The sequence below is a fragment of the Hyperoodon ampullatus genome (genome assembly GCF_949752795.1).
Source record: "Hyperoodon ampullatus genome assembly, chromosome: 2".
Lineage (NCBI taxonomy): Eukaryota > Metazoa > Chordata > Mammalia > Artiodactyla > Ziphiidae > Hyperoodon > Hyperoodon ampullatus.
Genome location: NC_136915.1, coordinates 14,207,157 through 14,224,393, shown reverse-complemented (window position 1 = coordinate 14,224,393; position 17,237 = coordinate 14,207,157). Strand labels below are relative to the sequence as shown.

Here is a 17,237-nt window from a genome sequence, read left to right as displayed (position 1 = left end):
GGCCGGGACCAGGGTGAGGAGAGCGGGTCACTCATGCCAGGGGCACATCTTCGGGGGGGCCCAACACTCAGAGATTTTAACACAATCAAGAAAATATTTTAACACAATTTGTTTACAATAAAAATGCAAAAAAAAAATCCATAGTGAACAATTACTAAGAGTTTAAATAAAGACAGGACCTGACCCTGCCTCACCCTAATGCTGGCTCTTTATTTACCAAAAAAAAGCAGGCAAACCAAGGCCAGTTTGCCAGTCTGATTTTTTTTTAAGTATTGTGTTTAAATATCAGTTATTTTGACCATGAGTGCCTCACTCGTCTCGCACTAGTCCACCCCGACCTCCACCCTGGCCTCCTCCCCGGCCTCCACCTGCACCAAGTCCCACCCCATCTCAGCAGGACCCCAGCGCCAAGCTCTGCTCCGGGCTCTTGGTCTCCAGTCCTGCTCCCTCCGTGTCCACAGTTCACTCCCACACAAAAGCCAGAAGGATCAGATGATCCTTCCAAAATATAAACCAGATCGTGCCAGTCCCCTGCTTGGAGCCATGCTTGGCTTTTCATTGCCAAGAATGAAATCCAAACCTGACCCAGCCTGTGAGTCCGGTGTGGCCCAGCTCACCCACCATTGGGCCTCCCCTCCCAGCCCACCGAGTTACAGCCATGCCAGCTGCCCCAACTGCTCCTATCATGGGCTTCTGTGTCAGTCTGTCTTGCCTTGGCAATATTTGAAATATTCTCCCCCTGGGGCCTCCAGGGGTTGGATCCTCCTCGCCATTTGGGGCTCACTTTAAATGCCACCTCCTCTGAGAGGCCCTCTCTGACCCCCTAACTACATGGCTCCATTTCTGTATCTATTATATCGGATTTATTTTCTTTATAACACACAGCACTCTTTTCTATTTGCTTTTGTTTGCCGGGGCAGGGGGGTATTACCTGTCTCTCCTCTAGACTGAAAGTTACATGTAGGCAGGAACCTTGTATGTTTTGGTCACCACCATATTCCCAGTGCCTGGCACAGAGCCTGGCACACAGTAGGTCCTCAAATATTATACTCAGAACAGATGAATGAATGAATGCATTGGCATCTCAAGGGTATTTTAGCTGTTTAGAGCCCCTATCTACAGCCCGGTTTGTCTCTTGGGGATTCACCTGGGCCTAGGTCCCCTCCCTGGAGCTCAGATGACTTCATCTCCTTGGGAGGGGGATGGGCAGTAACTACTCCAGGTGGAGGAGTGAGCTCAGCCGGGACATCGGGGACAGATGACACTGGAAGTGAACATCCTTGTGGTTACAACCTGGGGCGCTGGGGTCAGCAAGGTTCCAATTCCTACAACTCATCCTTACCGGCGGTGTTTTTTTTTAGAAAAATCACGTCACCTGTCTGAGCCTTAGCTTCCTTACCTGTGAAACAGATCTAGAAACATCTATTCATGGGGTTCTTATAAATATTAAAACAAGACAGTGACAGCAAAGCACCAAGAGGCATGATGGCTGTGGAGCCAAAGCTGGCTGCCCCACGGCAGCATCATAAAGGGTGAAACCCGCAAAGTCTGGCACGGCCAGGTGGGCCTATTACAGTCTATCTTCTGAGCTGGAGTCACACCATCAACTGATGAGATCATTGCTATTTGTTAGCTCAAAATGATGGAATTTTCTGTTCAATGACCCACAGAGGGCATCTGCCCCCTTTTTTGGGGGGGAAAGCTGACTCAGAGAACAACAAAAAGGCTCAATCAACTCCGTCAGCAAGAGGTCTAGAAGCTGAAGCTGGAAGCCAGGACTCCCCTGCTGTGGGCACCACCTGGAAACTCTGGTTGTCCCAGGAGCCACCTTCGTGGTGGGCTCAGCAAGACGCGTGCCACTCACCTGCAGGCGGAGGCCCCGGGAAGAGAAAGCGGGGATGCAGCAGGCCAGGACTGGGCACCAGCACGGGGCTCTGCTCTTCCTGTCCTCGTCCGGACACAGCCAGCCCGGCTGGTTCTCCTCCCCTGCGGCAAGAGGAAGGAGGTGGGAGGAGCTGGTCAGAGAGCGAGGACCAAGCGGACTGTGAGGGGCCCTGAAAGCCCGGGAAGCCACCGCGGGCCCCAGAGGCCTGGCCCGCATGCCCCACGGACCCAGCCAGCCGCTCCCCCAGCCCCACGCCTGCCCAGTGAGATGAAATCCAGCCTCACTCCACGGTCACAGCCATGGGTCCCAGGCTGGGAGTCGGAAAACCTAAGGCTTCAGTCCCAGCTTGCCCACCTTTTCACTGAGCAACCTTGTGCAAATCCGCCCAACTCTCTGAGCCTCGATTTCTTCACCTATGAAATGGGGACGATGAAAATGCCTTCCTCCTGCAGTTGCTGCGAGGATCCAGTGAAACAGCACATGTGACAGAGTTTCAAAAAGCATTAAGACACTGAGCGCAGTCCAGGCCCCTGCTGCCTTGACCTTACCTTCTAGAGGTGGGAGGCGGCCAAAAACAAGTAGGCGGACAAGAGGTTTTTGGATTGTGACAGCGCAGCCATGACACTTTTATACCTGTGATGACGATGGTCAAGAGGAAGACTCTGTCTCCTACTCCCTTTAAGACCTACCCTGAAACCTAGGAGGTCACCTGCCTCCAGGTCCCCCAGTCCAGCTGGCATCGAAGCCCCTGGCAGCCTGTTAGAAGTGCACATGCTGGGCTTTCCTGGTGGCGCAGTGGTTAAGAATCCGCCTGCCAATGCAGGGGACACGGGTTGGAGCCCTGATCCGAGAAGATCCCACATGCCGTGGAGCTACTAAGCCCGTGCACCACAACTACTGAGCCTGTGCTCCAGAGCCCACGAGCCACAACTACTGAAACCCGCACGCCTAGAGCCCATGTTCCGCAACAAGCGAAGCCACCGCAACGAGAAGCCCGTGCACCGCAATGAAGAGTCGCCCCCACTCGCCGCAACTAGAGAAAGCCTGTGCACGGCCACAGGCCCAATGCAGCCAATAAATAAATTTATAAGTTAAAAAACAAAGGAAGTGCACATGCTCAGGCCCAAGCCAAGCCTGGACCCTGGACCCTCACCTGGAGACTGCTGCGCTCAAGAGCATCTGCTCAACCACATTCTCTGTGGAGTCTCCTTCACATGGGTCTGGGCTCCCTCACATGCCACCACCTCCAAGAAGTCCTCCCTGACCACCCTGGCTACAATGGCCCCCTTCTCTCAGAAACCACACTAAACATCCTGTCTTATTTCCCATACAGCTTTCACAATCAAAAATCATGTTTTCTGTTTCCTTGCTTACAGCCTGTCTCTATATGTCTCTAGAATGTAAGTTCAAAGCAGCAGGGATCTGGGTTGTCTTGTCCGCCACTATCTCTCTGGCACCCAGCACGCTGCCCGCACATAGTAAGTGCTCAGCGAACATGGGTTGAAAGAATGAATGAGTGAGCAAGTGAGTAAACCGTCATCTCTCCTGAGGAATTCTCCCTGCTAAGGAGCCCATATTCTTTATACTCCAACTGATGGCTGCCCTCCAGGGATCCCATGACGGCAGGGGCAGGGTGCAGCTCAGACACGCCCAGTATGTGTCCAGGCGTCAGGCACACTCTGAGTGCTTTACATATGCTCCCTGGCTAGTTTTCACAATAACCAAGCACAGTCAGAATAACAATGTTCACCTTACAGATGATGAGACTGACAACTAAGTAAGTTGACCAAGTCATGCGCACGGCTAGGTGGCAGAGTCCACATGCGGACCTAGGTCTGTCTGACTGACAGGCTGAGTTCTTTGCACTAAACCAGGCAATCTTCCAGCAATCAGACCCCCAGTGACACCCCTGGGCATGCATGACCCTGGACATGGTGACACTAGACAATGAGGAGGTACTCTGCCCCGAAGAGCCAGAGGCACTGGACAGGGCACCCCAGGTGAGAGAGGCCACTTAACGCAATGACATCAAGATGAGGGGTGCCTAGAGCTTTGCAGGTGGGAGCAGAGGTCACCAACCAAAGGGTCCGACAGCAGCCTTCCCCCCCACCACCACACACATCTACTCAGCTACAAGGAGGGAGGGTCAGCTCAGCCCAAGGGTGCCCTGCGGCCACATGGGGACCTCCTGACCCATCTTTCTGTGCTCACTACTGCCCCCTACAGTTGGTCCTCCCCACAGCAGCCAGAGCCATCCTGCTAAACTTCCCCTGGACCTCATTGTTCCCCTGCTTAAAAATACCTACTGAGTCCCGGACCAGTTGGAATAAAATCCAAACTCTTCCACAAGAGCTGCAAGGATCCTCCTTCCCTCTCAGCCTCAGCCCTCGGCTGCAGGCCCCACCGTGCTACGCTTTCCTCAGCAGCTTAAACGGGACGAGCCCGCAAAGCTCCCTCCGCCTGGAAGGTGCGCTCGGCTCTCTCCAGGGCTGGCTCTGCTCCTCTGCGAGGCTTAGGTTACGCCTCCGCCTTCTCGGAAAGGCCTTAACTGACCAGCATCCCATCTCCCACCTCCATCACTTTCTGTCTCAGCCCCTACTGGTGTGTGTAATGGCCCTGACCACAATTTCCAGCTTTTACTGGCTTGGCTCTTTTATCCTCTGTGTGTGTGTGCGCGTGCACGAGTGCACGTGTATATGTGTGTGCATGCATGTGCACATGTGAGTGTTTCATTGTGCTTGTGTGCCCAGAGGCTCCCCTACAACGCCCGTGTTCCATGACGGCTGAAACCTTCCACACCGTCTCCTTCTGTACCCTCCAAACCCCTCACGTGGCGCTGGACACACAGCAGACCATCAACACCCTTGTGTGGCATGAACAAAGTCTCTTCCTGGAGCCTCATTTTCCAGATTTGTCAAATTGGGATGACGGCCACCAGGAGCAGTCACCACCCCCAACCCCCGGCCAGCACAGAGCAACACTGGAGAAATACGGTCAGCTGGGGGTGGGGGGAAGAGGAGGAACCAATCCAAGGGTACGAAGCTTTGTTTTTACAAGGTGAGTAAATCCTAGAGATTATCTGTACAGCCTATAGCTAACAATTCTGTATGACGTGCTTAAAGATTGGCTAAGAGGGGCTTCCCTGGTGGCGCAGTGGTTCAGAGTCCACCTGCCGATGCAGGGGACACGGGTTCGTGCCCCAGTCTGGGAAGATCCCACATGCCGCGGAGCGGCTGGGCCCGTGAGCCATGGCCGCTGAGCCTGCGCATCCAGAGCCTGTGCTCCGCAACGGGAGAGGCCACAGCAGTGAGAGGCCCGCGTACCGCAAAAAAAAAAAAAAAAAGATTGGCTAAGAGGATAGATCTTATGTTAAGCGTGCTTATCACACACACACAAAATAACAATAATAAGGAAGAGGGCAGGAGGGAACTTTTCAGAGGGTGGGTTTGTTTATGGCGTAGACTGTGGCGATGGAGTTCACAGGGGTATGCTTACCTCCAAACCCATCAAGTTGTATGCTTGAAATATGGATAGCTCTTTGTATGTCAATCACACCGCAATAAAGGAGCTTTAAAAATGCCATTGCCAACAGAGAAGGTGATGTCTGCGTGTAGGTCACAGCAGAGAGGAGCCGGAATGCGGGGGCAGGTACGGAGGCTCTTTGAGAAGATGAAGACATCCGCAAATGTCAGGAATTATTATGTGAACAGCTGGCTCTGACAGAGGCTCCGGTGCCTGCCCCACCCCCTCAAGCAGTGGAGGTGCTGGACGGGGAGCTCGCTCCCTAAACGGGCCAGAGGCGTCTCCGGTGTCAGGCCCTCTGCCCCACTGAGCCCTGGAGACAGAGTTGCATGAAACCCAGTTCCCGCCACCGAGGAGAAGAGGCCATCAAGGAAACGACAACGATGGCCCAGGATGGGCATCACCGAAACAGAACGGCTATGCGCGCCTCACTTCACAGTTTACACAGCGCTGTCCCGCACGTCATCCCACAGCCACCAGGGGAAGTCGGAGTTCCCATCCCCGTCTACACTGGGGAAACGGAGGTCAGGGAGTCAAAGACAGGGCCCAGGAGCCAAGCAACTAACCTCTGGGGCACCTTGCACAGCGCCCGCGGCCAGGCCGTGACAGCCGAGACAAGCCCGCCCGCCCTGGGGGACACCACCTCTCCTTGGCAGGAGCTCACACGTGAGCTCACATCACAGCCACCGCGCTGCCTCTTGGACAAGCCTCCGGGCAGTGAACAAAGATGATCGAGATTGGAGAGTCTGGCCCTGCGCTCAAGGAGCTTACGGTCACGCAGACCCTCGCCTCCCCAGGGGCAGGAGCCCGAGAGAGCAGGCAAGCCCACCTGCTCGCCTGGAGCTCAGCAGGTGGACATAAGCCCCCGTGCCCACCCGTCACCACGTCGCCCCGAGCTCATCCCTCTCCTCCCACCACGCACCCACAGCCCATCAAGTCCTGGCAACTTATCACTATACGTTCCTTTAATGATCTGACCTTCTCGTCTCAGATGGTGCCTTCCCTGCCTGAGACTGGGAACGTTCAAAGAAACTGGAGTTGTTGTTCCCCATCTGCCACTGCCATTGTTCCCGTCACAAAACCGGAGCAGCTGAGACCAAATTAGAAGGCTGTTACCACTGGAAATTGAAAGCCCGCTCGGGATAAGTGACATTAAGAACAGGCACCAAGGGCAAAGCTGCGATTTCCAACTGACGATAAGTGGGGGCTTATTTAGCCTCCGGCTCTGTTTGCCGGCGCCCACCGAACTCGAGAGCACTCCAGGGGGCAGTGGGAGCAGCCCCAGGGCCGGAGCCCACGTCCCCGCTCGCTCCCCCCACCCCCTGAGCCCTCAGGACCACCTGCCGGCCGCAGGAAGCTGACTCTGCCAGAAGGGCCCTGGGGGGTACAGAGCGGGACCCTTAACCTCTCCTAGCCTGTGACCTCGTCTGGAAAATGGGGGGAATAATTCCAACCACTTGGAGTTGTTGTGAGCACTGGAAAGACTATATTTAATACCTAGTGTATACCAGACACTCAAGAAATAGTACCCATTATGACCACTGGCCTCAGGGTTAAAAAGCTGCCTATTACTATGCCTGAGGTCAGACCACCCACCGCCATTGGGCTGAGCCACCACCTGAGCTGGCCCTGCCCTGCTTCTCCAGCCCCACCTGCGTCCCAGAGCCATGCCCTTCCTGTCACTGCTGCCCCAGCGGACAGTTTGCACTGTCCTTCTCTTCCTTCTTAAATCCAAGGCCCCTCTCACACCTCCCAGCACCACGGAGATGCTACTGGCCATGGCCACAGACATCAGGGCTGCTGGGACCTCAGCATGCATCTTATCCTGCAGAGAGAGATGCTGGGGTCCAGGGAGGCCAGGCAGTGGCCATGATCACCCAGCTGGGGTAAAACCCAAGTCGAGCTCCTAGGCCAGTACCCTCGGTCCCCCTCCTGGAGGGCAGACCTACCACTTCCGGCCAAGGGCTTGGGCAGGTCCCTGGCTCTGGGACAGTTGAGGGCTAATGGAGATGAGAGATGAGGGTTAGAACATGCTCGGCACACAGCCTGGGCCATGCTCAGGACTCGGTAACCAGATCTGGAAACCAGGCTGGAAAACTAACCAAGTCACAAGCAGTGGGGAGAGCCTGCCAGGCCACGCCCAGCGAGGACCTGTCCCTGGGAGCGTGGGATTAGCTTGGGGCCTGCCCAGCCCAGGTCCTCCAGGGGTGGGAACCAGGAGGGCCATGGAGGGAGAGGCTGCAGGGGTCCCTGGGCCAGGGATGCAGCACTTAGAGCTGTAAGGGTTGGGGGGGACACAGGAAGGGAGAGCTGGAAGCCCCAAATCTCCCCTTTCCCCACCGCCACCCCTGGAGCCTCCTGTCTGCATCTCTTTTCTGGAGCCTTAATGAACAGAGACTAATTGGCAGAGAGAGGGGGAGGACATCCTGGCACATGACTAAATGTCATGTGACCCCAGGCCAGTCACTTCCCCACTGTGAGATGCAGACGCCCCTTTCCTAGGAGCTTCTCCGGTGTGCCAGGCGCCTTCCAGGCACCATCTCCCCATATGCTCACGATACCCTATGAATATCCCCATTTTCTGATGGAGAATCCAAGGCATGCAGAGGTGAAATCATTTGCCCAAGATCACGGAGCTGACAAGCGGCAGAACCGGGAATTGAACCCACGCTCTCTGGCCCCTTTTCACACGGTGCTAAGATCCCGAAATGCAACAGGGAAAAGGCCCATGGAACTCTAGGCCAAGTTACTGAGGAAGCCTGCCTTTCTCAGGCCGCACAGCACAGCAGTGGCCACACTGGGATGTAAACTGGGTCCCCAGATTCCCCAGGACCCCTGCCCTTCCAAGGGACAGAACTGCCCCCACCATCTCGGATCCCAGGCACCCCCAACTCCAGCCCTCTCTTTCCCAATCTTCAGTGGATTATGATCTCAGCACGCTGGAGTCAGGGAGAGAGAAAGATGCAGAAAAAAAAAAATTAAAGGAATAACATCCTTTGTGAATATATGTTTTTAATGGTTCTGTTTCTAACAGGCCTATTTCTAACGGGCTTATATTGTTTTCCTCGGCACCAGGCACTGAAGATTAAAAAAACTGGCAAAATAGAAGAAACAGATTATTCAAGCCCCAGGGGAATCCAGGCATTCAGAATAGATTTCAAATGACTCTCTTTCCTTTAAAACTTTTGCTGCAGTGAAACCATGTGGAGATAAGGCAGCCGAACGTCTTCACAGGCCGCCAAGAACGGAGATGCTCACATCTGTCGGCTCCTCTCCCACCAACGCCAAGGCCCACTCGGCAAAGCATCTGGGCCTCAAACGGGAGATGCACCTGCCTTTAGCGGGTGTACAAACAGGGCTCAGGAGCTTGCCCTAGACGCACTGCTCCGTGGGAAGGGGAGAGAGCGGAGCGGCTGGCCAGAGGCCCAGCAGGCAGGCCACCTTAACCTTTCCTCAGCTGGAATCTCCGAAGCCCTCTGCCAGGGCCGGGGCAGCCTCTGCCTAAAACCCTTCCTCCACCCTCCGCAGGCCTCCTGGTCGCCCAGAAACATCCAGCGGAGGCCTGTGTGATGTCAACACCAGATCCAAGAAGGGGCTGGCTGAGCAGAAGGCTTTGATGCCGGCTCCTCCAAAGCCACAACCTCTTCCCCGTTTCCCTCCCCAGTCTCCACATGCTTCTCTCCGAGTAGCTGCCATAATGATCCACTTAATTAAAAATCAGTTCACGCCATTGTCCGGTTCTCTCAGCTCTGCAACCCACAGCCCCCACGCGTCAAGAAAGAGTTCCATGCACCTCACCCTGGCTTTCTGGAAAACCTGCTCCCCACTTCCACCTGTCTCCCCCCACACCCCACCATTCACCAACTCTGGCTACCTCAGGACCTTTGCACTTGCTCTTCCAAAGCCTGGATCGCTTTACCCAGACCTCTGCACAGCTTCAGACGTCACCTCCTCAGAGGCTCTCCTGACAGCAGTCCCGGCCCCCAGGCTCGGTGCCAGTCACGCATCCGGTTCTACCCCCTCACAGCACCGACCCCTCCCTGTTGATTTGTTCCTCGTGTAAATCTCTGCCTGCCCCTCATAAACTGTAAGTTCCTTGAGAACAGCGACCTTTCTGTTTTTGTCATTGTTCTTTTCCCCTATGCCTAAAATTACTGTAGAGACTTAATAAATAGTTTTTTGTTTTTGTTTTTGTTTTTGTTTTTGCGGTACACGGGCCTCTCACTGTTGTGGCCTCTCCCGTTGTGGAGCACAGGCTCCGGACGCTCAGGCTCAGCGGCCATGGCTCATGGGCCCAGCCGCTCCGTGGCATGTGGGATCTTCCCAGACTGGGGCACGAACCCGTGTCCCCTGCATCGGCAGGCGGACTCTCAACCACTGCGCCACCAGGGAAGCCCAATAAATAGTTTTTTAATTGATGAAAGCCATTGACAAAGGTCCTGACTCCTTTCCAGAAATGTTTTAAAATCCATCGGAAATACATATTTATCTAGATAAAGATCACTCCAGAAATAAAAACAAACAAAACTCCAGAAATCACTGCTATTGACTGGAATCGGCAAATGGGAATTCTGGTAGGTCACAGCAAATAATGGTCCTGATCAGCAAGAAACTAGGCCTTTTGTCAATTCAAAAAAAGCACAAAGTAATTATAATTTAATGAATGTGGTTTGGTAGACAGAAGCTCACCAACTTGAGGAAGCAGAATGGACAGGGATTGAGAGTGGGCTCTGGGAGCTGACTGCCCAGGTTCTGAACTCCTCCCTGCTGTGTGACCTCAGGCAAGCCACTGCACATCTCTGGGCCTCAGAATCCTCAGCTGTACAAAGGGATTCACAACAGACTTACCTCTTAGAGTTACTGTGAACGTGAAATGAAAGAGGTGTGTGTAAAATGCTTAGAAAAATGCTTGCCACACAGGAAGCACTCTATAAATAGAAATACCCATTATTTATCTGTACTGTTATTAGGGGGTGCATAGGAGAAAAGAATTATAAAGAGGCCTTTGCTTGAGAATCAGTTTAGTCTAACCTGCATCATTCTTTTTTTTTTTTTTGCGGTACATGGGCCTCTCACTGTTGTGGCCTCTCCCATTGCGGAGCACAGGCTCCGGACGCGCAGGCTCAGCAGCCATGGCTCACGGGCCCAGCCGCTCCGCAGCATGTGGGATCTTCCCAGACCGGGGCACGAACCCGTGTCCCCTGCATCGGCAGGCGGACTCTTAACCACTGCGCCACCAGGGAAGCCCTTTCTTTATGTAACAGTTTTATTGAGATATAATTCAGCTACCATAAAACCCACCCCTTTAAAGAGTACATCTCACTGGTTTCTAGTATATTCGCAGACTTGGGCAACCATCACCACTATCTAATCTGCGAACATTTTCATCACTCTCACCAAAAAAAAAAAACTTTAGTGGTGACTCTCCATTCCCTCCTCCTCCCAGGCCCCTGGCAACCACTAATTTACTTTCTGTCAACTCCCACCATTTTACAGATGGGGAAACTGAGGCTCAGAGAGGGGAAGTGACGTGTCCAAGGTCAAGAAGCAGAGCCTCTGGCCCCAGTTGTTTCTCCGCTGCACCATCTCCCTCCACTCAGAAGCCTCCCTGCCCCCCAAGACTGGACGACGCTCTCTGACTCACATATACACTCCCCAGACCTTCCCTCTCCGCACTCCCGACCCCCGGGGCTTTACTCACGGAGTCCGATCTTGGCCAAGTGCAACCTGTTGACCCAGGAGATCTTGCTCAGGGGGTTGGGGGTGATGAAGACCACCATGAAGCTGATGGGGCGGCCAGACCTGCGGTGAGAGGGCAGGAGCATGAGTGCTGGAACGGGGCCTGGCTCACCCAGGAGGTACGCAGCTCTCCCCCCACAACCACCAGCCCTGGAGATAGAGCGAGGTCTGTGCAGAGCATCAAAGCATGGCCAGAGAGGCCAGTGGCCTGGCAAAGCCTCAGTCCCCTGGGGGAGGACTCCCTCCACCCACAACAGCCCCGGGAAGGGGGCAGGTAACTCCCCCGAGCGACCAGGCCACGGCCCCCAGCCCGGCCCAGGCACCCCGGCGTGGGTGCCTAGCAAGGCCATGGGGGAGTCTGGCCCTCCGCAAGCTGCGACTCGAGAGGCCCTCCAGGGCCCCACCTGGTCAGGGTTCCACAGGCCTCGTCAGACACCTGCACACGCCTGACCCAGAGCCTCTGACTCGGGCCTGTTCCCAGCACCTGGCACAGGGCACTTGCTTGGTAAATGTCTCCTGAACGGACACATGAATGAATGAAAAAATGAATGAACGGCGGTATGTACAGGCTTGGGGTGGCCAGAGGTCCCTGTTGTCACCACACTGTCATCTCACCTTAGAGCAGCGGAAGCCCCTTCATTGTTCTCCGGGGCCCATTTCCCCACTGTGAGCCATCCCAGCCCCCGGGAGGTGGGCAGGAAGGTGAGGAAGGGGCGCAGAGAAGGGGAGAGAGCCGCTCAGCAGGGCACTGTGAGCCACTGTGCGAGGGCACCCAGAAGGTTCCAGGCTGCTGACCCTCAGACTCCATCCAGTCCTGGGCCTTGCATCCTGGTTCCTGGACCTGCCTCAGACCACAGCGGCCCAGTCTCCCCCTCTGCAGCCACTGTGCCTGTAACACTGTCCCCGCCCAACCGAGAGGTCAAAACCTGGGCTCTGAGCCCCTCACTGCGCCAGCCTAGGCTTCGGAGTCAGACTCCTCAGAACCCAGCTCTGCCACCTACTTCTGAGCCTCACCTTCCTCCTCTGTAGAGTGGGGATCATCAGACAGATCGCTTTCCCCATCTCTGCATCAATTCCACAAACATCAGCTGCGGAGCAACTGAGCATGAGCTCCCGTGGGAGCATTTGGGGGGAGGCTGGATCCATGAGAGGAGACCCAGGGCCTGGTCCCAGGGGACTGCACAGTCTACCAACCGATGGCAGGGTGTCCCAGTAGCCTAACAGAGGACAGGCTCACCCCAGGTACAAATAGGTCATTTGTTCATTCATTCATTCATTTGACCACGAGCACCTGCTCTGTGTCAAATGCTTTGCCAGGCACGGCCCACGATGCGTGTATGCCCACGCCCACTCCCGCAGTGCTGGCAAGCAGGCTGGTCCTGACACCCCTCTCCAAGGCCCCTCTTCCTCTCACTTGTCGGGTTTCCCGGGAAGCAGGAGCCTGAGGCGGCACTTGTTGGCCGAGTGGATCTCCTCCTCCTTCACCCGCATAAGCCTCTGCAGGGCCAGGCACCAGTCTTGAGCCACGGTCATGTTCAGGTTCTAGGGTCAAGGAGGCCAAGGAGGTCACCATACAGCCCTCTGGCTCCCCGAAAGCCACCCCAGATCCCACAGCAGTCGGGGCCCCAAGGGGAGAGGAACCGGGGGTCAGCGCGGGAGCTCGACCTGGGCGGCTCACTCGGCCACAAGCGGTGGGGGGATGCCGACGCCCCGGGCTCCAGGCCTTGGTTCAGACCTCCCCCCTCCACGGCCCCCCTCCTTTGAGAGGGACACACCCTCCCAGCCAGCTTCCTCTCCAGCCTGGGACGAGGCTCGGGAAGGAGCTGCAGGACAGACCAGACACTGAGCAGAGAACGAAAAAAAAAAAAAAAAATGCCCATAGCCAGGCCCTGCTCAACTCGAACCAGAGCTTCAACCCGAACCAGAGGCCGCCCACCAGACTTCCAGGTAGCGACAGGAGCTTCAGCCAGTACTGCCGCTAGTGGGAGCCCAGAGGCCAGGGCGCATCGGGGAACCGGGCGGGAGAGGAACCCACCCACACCTTCCTGCCGAGGCCGGTGCTGGGTACCTGGTAGGTGCCGTGCAGCGTGCTGACAAGGAGCGTGATCTGCTCCACCACAGCCAGGTCCTTCTGCAGGTCCTGCAGCTCCTGGAAGAGGCGCGGGGGCCCGAGGTACACCTTATCTGGGCAGAGAGAGACCCTACTCAGCCTCAGGGGTGGGGAAGGCACCACCAAGGGCCCAAGCAGGTACTCACTGCAAAAAAGAAGAGCTGTCGCCCTGGAGATATGGCACTAGAGATACAGAAGGAAATGTTACCAGGCTCTCGTCGACTAGCGGGGACAAATCCAATCACGGGTAAAGTCTAGCGCCTAGGATCTGGGCCACTCTCAGTCTATACAGAGGGTCACAGGAGACCAGAAGACTGAGAACCAACTGTGCCCATGAGAGGTGAGGAGACTTCACAGGCCCAGGAGAGCGGTGGGCACTGCCAAAAAAGGAAAACCGCAGGTGCAAAGGCACTGTGGCATAAGGAAGCCCAGGAACAGTAAGTTGTTCAAAGATGTACTAAGAACCTACTATATGGCAGGTTCTAGTCTACATGTTGGAGAGACAGTTGCAACTGAGACAGACAGGGTCCCTGTTCTTGTGGAGCTTATGACCTGGTCAGGGTCAGGGAGGAGTCAATTAACAACTGCAGATGGCGGGAGGTACTGGGGAGAAAGATATCGGGGTGATAGGACAGAGATGGGATGGGGGCTGAGGGTGCCCAGATCTCTGGTGATGATACAAATGCAGTGTCGGGGACGTGGAGGGAGGGCAGCAAGAGACAGAGCAGGAGGGCCCAGCAGGACTGGATGGGGAGGTCCCTGAATGCCAGGCTAGGGAATATGGGCTGTGTCGTCTACACCATGGTTACTCAAGCTGAGATCTTACAGAAGCCCAGGGAGGGGCGGAGGCATTTAATTTGGATTTTCATTGAGATGATTATCTAAAAATCAGATGCACATCCTCAGTCACCTGGATACAATGACTATAAACCCACATCCTGCTGCTCGGTATCAGGGCTTCCGTGGACTTCGGTACCACGTGATGGTCACCAGGTAATGAACACAGAGCGAGGTGGGCGTGGGCGGTAAGAGATACGCTCACACCAAACGAAGGGCAAAGAAGGGCTCTGCAGTGCCCCCGAACGGGGTGAGCTGGTGGGAAATGGAGATCACCATGAGGCACTTTGGGGTACAGGTGCAGAGAACTCAAAAGAACCTGCCCCATAAGAGGACCACATCTATGTTGAGAGCAATTTGGCGCCAGCAAAACAACATCATCCATCACATTACATTAATGCTGTTCATTTGAATTTTATGATTTTGTAGCATCACTTTTATTCCATTTGTGATTCTGTTTTGGTTTTACAGTTGTTCAAGGGATATAGGCATATGGAGTTTATTATACCTAGTCTTATACTTGCACATATTTGAATAACAGTATAATAAAAAATCATTCAAGGCCAACTGCGGTTCAACAAGGATTTCTTTTTTCCTCTTTGAAGGGGGTCAGGCAGCCTCGTACTCTACTTTTGAGAAATGTGGCCACAGATAAAACAGTGGCTGAAGGAGCACTCCCAGAGCAAGAGCCCGAATGGAGGGGGGAGAGTGGAGTGGAGCCAGGGCTAAAGGCACCTCTGAGGGGGGCAGATGGGCCAGGAGCCCCTCCCAGGGGGCTTCTGTGAACAGAGAGCCAGGAACACAAGACAGCCTCCCATGCCTCCCAGGCCTGGGGAGGGGGACACAGCCGCTGAAGCGGGCGCAGCTTTCTGAGGACGAGAGTGTGTGGTGAGTCCCTCCCTCAGAGCCACCTCCCAGGTCAGGGATGGACAGAGCTGGCCAGTGGGGAGGGGTGACAGCCAAGTGCCTTCCTGCTGGCCATGCAGTTATGTCCTTCGTTCATTCAACAAATGTCTATTAACACCCACCACACACCAGGCTCCGGAGGGCTACAGTCACACCAAGGGGAAAGACGAGATGGCAACCAGACCATCATCATAAAGGTGAAAACACACCCGGGCCTTGAAAGCACTGGACGGGGACCTGGCAAGTCCAAAGGAATCAGAAAGGGCTTCTCTAAGGAAGTGTCACCTGAGCTAAGATGAGTAGGGCCAGATAGACAAAAACAGGATGGCAGGAGAACACTCTGGAAAAGGGCAGAGGCCGGGAGAACGCCCTGGGGCAGGAGGGGGCTCAACCCCCCAGGAACGGAGAGGTCAGGGCAGCCAAGCCCAGGGAGTGAAGGGGTGGGGTAGGCTGAGGTGCGGCGGCAGGTGGGCCCCCAGGACGGGAGTGTGGGCCCAGGCGAGAACCTGGGACTTCACCCTGAGAGCAGTGGGAAGCCACCGGCGGACTTCAGGTGGAGGGTGACACACAGCTCTGATGTGCATTTTGAAGAGTCGGCCTGGGGAGGGTAGAGGACGGGACGGGACAGGACAGGAAGGGGCAAAGGGGAGGAAAGGGCAGCACCAGGAAGTTCCTGCCCCAGCACCGCGGAGATGGAGAGGACGGGGCGCACGGGGGAGCCTGCCACCCCGAGTTCTCATTGTCCTTGCTGTCCAACAGTCTGAGGGGATAGCATAGGGAAAAGAAGATCCAGGCAGAGCCAGGCAGCCCTGAGCCTGGGCCCTGAGGGTTTCAGGGACAGGGTGAGTGTCACCGGGGCCCCTCACTGTATAGACAGGCGAACTGAGGTCCCACATGGAGGCAAGCAATGGCCAGGCAGGCACTGGAGGTCACCCTTTCTGATCCAAGGTCACTGCGTGTGCATGCATGCGTGTGCACGTGTGTGCATGTGTGTGTGTGCATGCTCGCCAGGATGTACAGGACTGGGGTGGGCAGGGGCTGTGAGGTGTGACTGCGTGCAGCATGCATTTGCACACTCAGGTAGGGATGTGGGTGTGTGTTTGTGTACAGTTATGTACAGCAGGAAAAGTCTCTGGGCAAAGTGCCCATGGGCCTGGGGGCCGAGCCCCGGCAGGTGCTCCCAGGGCAGTGTCGATCAGGTACTCACTCTGGGCCTGGCCCGCAGCCGAGGCCTTCTTGGCGCCGGCGTGCTGGATGAGTACGTTGTCCTTGTCATAGGAGCTGCCCTCCTGGCCCACCTCCACCACCTGCACCTGGGGCAGCGCCGTGTTCCACTTCACCACATACTTGGGCCCCAGGGGCACCAGGCTGCTGATCTCCAGCTGGCCCCTGCCAGGAAGAGAGGACACGGCCCTGGAGAGCCTGCAGCACCAGGCCCCAGGGCCAGCCAGAGCCGCTCCTCAGCAGGTCAGCTCAGCCAGGCACCTCACAGCCCAAGCACAAGCCCTCAGGCCAAAACCAAGCCAGGCGGAGCGGGGAACGGAGGAGGGGGCAGAAGCATCAGGGCGTCCAGGCCCCAGCCCCAGATCCAGAACCACACGCCCACCCCAAGCCTTGGCGCCCCTACCTGTGGTTGGCAGGCCTGAGGAAAAAGACAAGAAGGGTCGTTATCGTTACAGAGTGGTTTCCGTAAAAACCACTGCAGCCGCTGAGACGCCCCTGGGGGTCGGCCACTGGGCTGGGCCAGGTGTGGGCAGAGGGGACCACACAGAGGGCCTTCTCCTTGGACTGGGCACTGGCCTTCCATCACCTATTCCCACAGTGGCCCTGCTAGGAAGCCTGTGTTATTCCAGAAAAGGATACTGATGCTCAGACAGGTCACATGACTCACCCCAAGTCACCCAAGATGACCCCCCAAAAGTGGGCCACTAACACCCTCATCACACTTTCACGCCATGCTAGGCTCCAAGCAACAGGAGGGCAGAGAGGGTGTAGGTCAGATCCCTGGCACCTGCACAGAGCCCAGGATATAAACGGGACTTAAAAATTATAGTGCTTGAATGAGGGAGGGAGTGAATGAATGAATGAATGAATGAGTCAGCCATCAGCACCACTGCACTGATCTGGGACAGAGGCTTCCTTGCCCCAGGCCCCTACCAGGGCCGGATCCTGTCCAGACCTGTGAACTGACACCAAGTAAGAGTTCAGTAAACATTTGATGGATTAACAGACCGAAGG

General features: G+C 55.7%; 1 protein-coding gene across 3 annotated transcripts in view; it reads right to left on the bottom strand.

Annotated features, from left to right (window-relative positions):
* Positions 1 to 17,237, bottom strand: part of ARHGEF10L (Rho guanine nucleotide exchange factor 10 like) — a gene marked incomplete at its 5' end in the record, with an annotated part of 109,303 nt that overhangs the window by 42,738 nt on the left and 49,328 nt on the right. For 2 of the 3 annotated variants that reach the window (XM_079697396.1, XM_079697397.1), the window contains 5 exons: positions 1,865 to 1,986; positions 11,109 to 11,209; positions 12,561 to 12,688; positions 13,215 to 13,330; positions 16,207 to 16,388. In XM_079697396.1, the coding sequence (XP_079553522.1) occupies positions 1,865 to 1,986; positions 11,109 to 11,209; positions 12,561 to 12,688; positions 13,215 to 13,330; positions 16,207 to 16,388 (649 nt within the window). Of the gene's footprint in view, positions 1 to 1,864; positions 1,987 to 11,108; positions 11,210 to 12,560; positions 12,689 to 13,214; positions 13,331 to 16,206; positions 16,389 to 16,626; positions 16,642 to 17,237 lie in introns of all 3 variants that reach the window. The other variant, XM_079697395.1, reaches the window with a different exon arrangement.